Consider the following 2,266-nt stretch of genomic DNA (forward strand, 5'->3'; position numbering starts at 1 on the left):
GAATGTATATGTACATGGCTGGGGAAAGGGAACTAAAAGCTGAGAATTTTAGAGTTGTAATAAAAACTATAGTCTTGAAATTTTAGTTAAGCATCCCACTCTAGTAGATATAGCAATAAATTAAAAAGCAAATCATATATTACTGTAAAGGATTTCTGATATATGTAATATATAACAACTTACAAATCTTACACAATTAAAAAGGAATACATAAGAAAAAAATGAGTAGCTTTTCAAAAATTTTTTATATGATTTATTTCACGTGACATTGCAACTTTTTTCTCTTAACATTTAATCCTTTTATTTTTGCACTCAAGATTTTGCCACAAATAAGCTCTAATTTTTGATGGCATAGGGAAGGTGTAGAATAATTTTAAGATGAAGGTCTATTGGTCATGTATTAATCTGGTAATCTACCTTCTCACTAACTGAATACACATAGAGTGAGTATTAACAGAACATGTTTACTTTGAAAATATTGTAATCAACCTGTGAGCTTGAACCAAGCTTTGAAAGTTAATTGAAGAAGTTATTTAACACAGAAAATTAACAAAACAAGCACAGAAATGAAGGGATTCTTTTTCTGATAATTGCATTCCATAAGGCTTTCTTTACTTCCTTATTCCTGAGGCTATATATCAGGGGATTCAACATGGGGATCACCACTGTGTAGAACACAGAAACCACTTTGTCCTGATTCAGAGAGTAGCTGGAACTGGGTCTCAGATATATATAGATAGAGGTGGCATAGAACAGAATTATAGCTGTCAAGTGGGAGGCACAAGTTGAGAATGCTTTACGCCCCCCCTCCCCTGAATGCATACGAAAGATGGAGATGAGAATATAGGAATAGGAGGTAAGAATGATCAGCAGAGCCCCAACCATATTCACACCAGCAAAAGTGGAAAAGATGCTTTCATTCATGCTGGTGTCAGAACAAGAGAGCTTAAAAATTGGGGGGCTGTCACAGAAGAAGTGATGGATAATATTGGAACCACAGAATGGCAAACTGCTTACATAACTGGTGTTAACCATGGAGTTCAACAATCCTGCTGCAAAAGCCCCAACTGCCATCTTCACGCATACTGTCCTGGACATGACTAAGGTGTAACCCAGTGGGTTGCATATGGCCACATAACGGTCATAGGCCATTAACCCAAAGAGGATGCATTCAGTTGTTCCCAAGGCAATGAAGAAGTACATCTGCAGGAAGCAGCCAGCAAAGGTGATAATTTTCTTCTCAGATAATAAATCTACCAGCATCTTTGGGGTGATGGTGGATGAATAACAAATGTCCACAAAGGACAGGTTAGCCAGGAAAAAATACATGGGTATGTGAAGTCTGGAATCAATTCTGATTAGGAGTATCATCCCAACATTACCCAGAACTGTAAGTGTGTAAATCAGAAAAAATAGCAAAAAGAGAATAAACTGTTCCTCCATGGATTCTGCCAATCCCATCAGGATGAACTCAGTCAGGGAGGTATCATTTTTTCTAGCCATTTATTATTTATATATTTTGTTTAAACTTTGTATTAAGTGTAAACTTTTCCCTCTCCAAAATCTTAGAAGTTTAAGTAAAAATGTTAATAAAGGTATATACACATGTTTAGAAAAACCTCAAAGATTAACATAGCATAATTAACTTAGTGACTGCAGAAAGATAAAATGTAAAGGACAAATGGATAATGCATTTGATTTAACAAAAAAAATGTCTATATTGAATCTGGGCTGTGGTCCTCTTCAATCACTGGTCTAACTCTGCAGACTCTACTTTGATTTCTGCGAATGTAACTTAACGTTTCTTTCTTCTTTCTATACCAGTCCACACCCAAAATGCAAAGTACAGAAATATTCTTGCTGAAATCTTTCCCATTCTCTGAAAATGCATGTGGGTTTAACTCCAGTATATTATTTTTTTCTATTCCTGAAAATAATTCTGTACAATCTTCAACTCCAAAATTCATTCACTGCCCCTGGAAATGTCTCATGCAAAAACCCAAGCCACAAATCTAATGAAAATTTCAGTTAAGCAATATTTTGATGTTTATCTTTAAAATCATTTTTTAATTCATTAAAATAGAATCAAACAATTGTTCTAGCTACAAAGCTGATACACTTATAAATTAATGCCGTGAAATAGAAGACTTAGCATCTGTCCAATCAGTAAATAAAAGCTCAAAATATTTGTATCCTTTTTCCCATATAGCTTATTACCTCTGTGGTCTATTGTTTTCCCTTTTATCAGAAGTTCTCAACTGGAGAC

At 34.7% G+C, this 2,266-nt stretch overlaps 1 protein-coding gene across 1 annotated transcript; it reads right to left on the reverse strand.

Moving 5' to 3' along the window:
* Positions 1-546: 546 nt before the first annotated feature.
* On the reverse strand, positions 547-1,503 carry LOC119536796 (olfactory receptor 5F1-like). The gene has a single exon (XM_037839543.1). It carries the CDS (start codon positions 1,501-1,503, stop codon positions 547-549), a length of 957 nt encoding a protein of 318 aa, XP_037695471.1.
* Positions 1,504-2,266: the final 763 nt, after the last annotated feature.

This window comes from Choloepus didactylus, chromosome 6, assembly GCF_015220235.1.
Source record: "Choloepus didactylus isolate mChoDid1 chromosome 6, mChoDid1.pri, whole genome shotgun sequence".
Classification (NCBI taxonomy): Eukaryota; Metazoa; Chordata; class Mammalia; order Pilosa; family Megalonychidae; genus Choloepus; species Choloepus didactylus.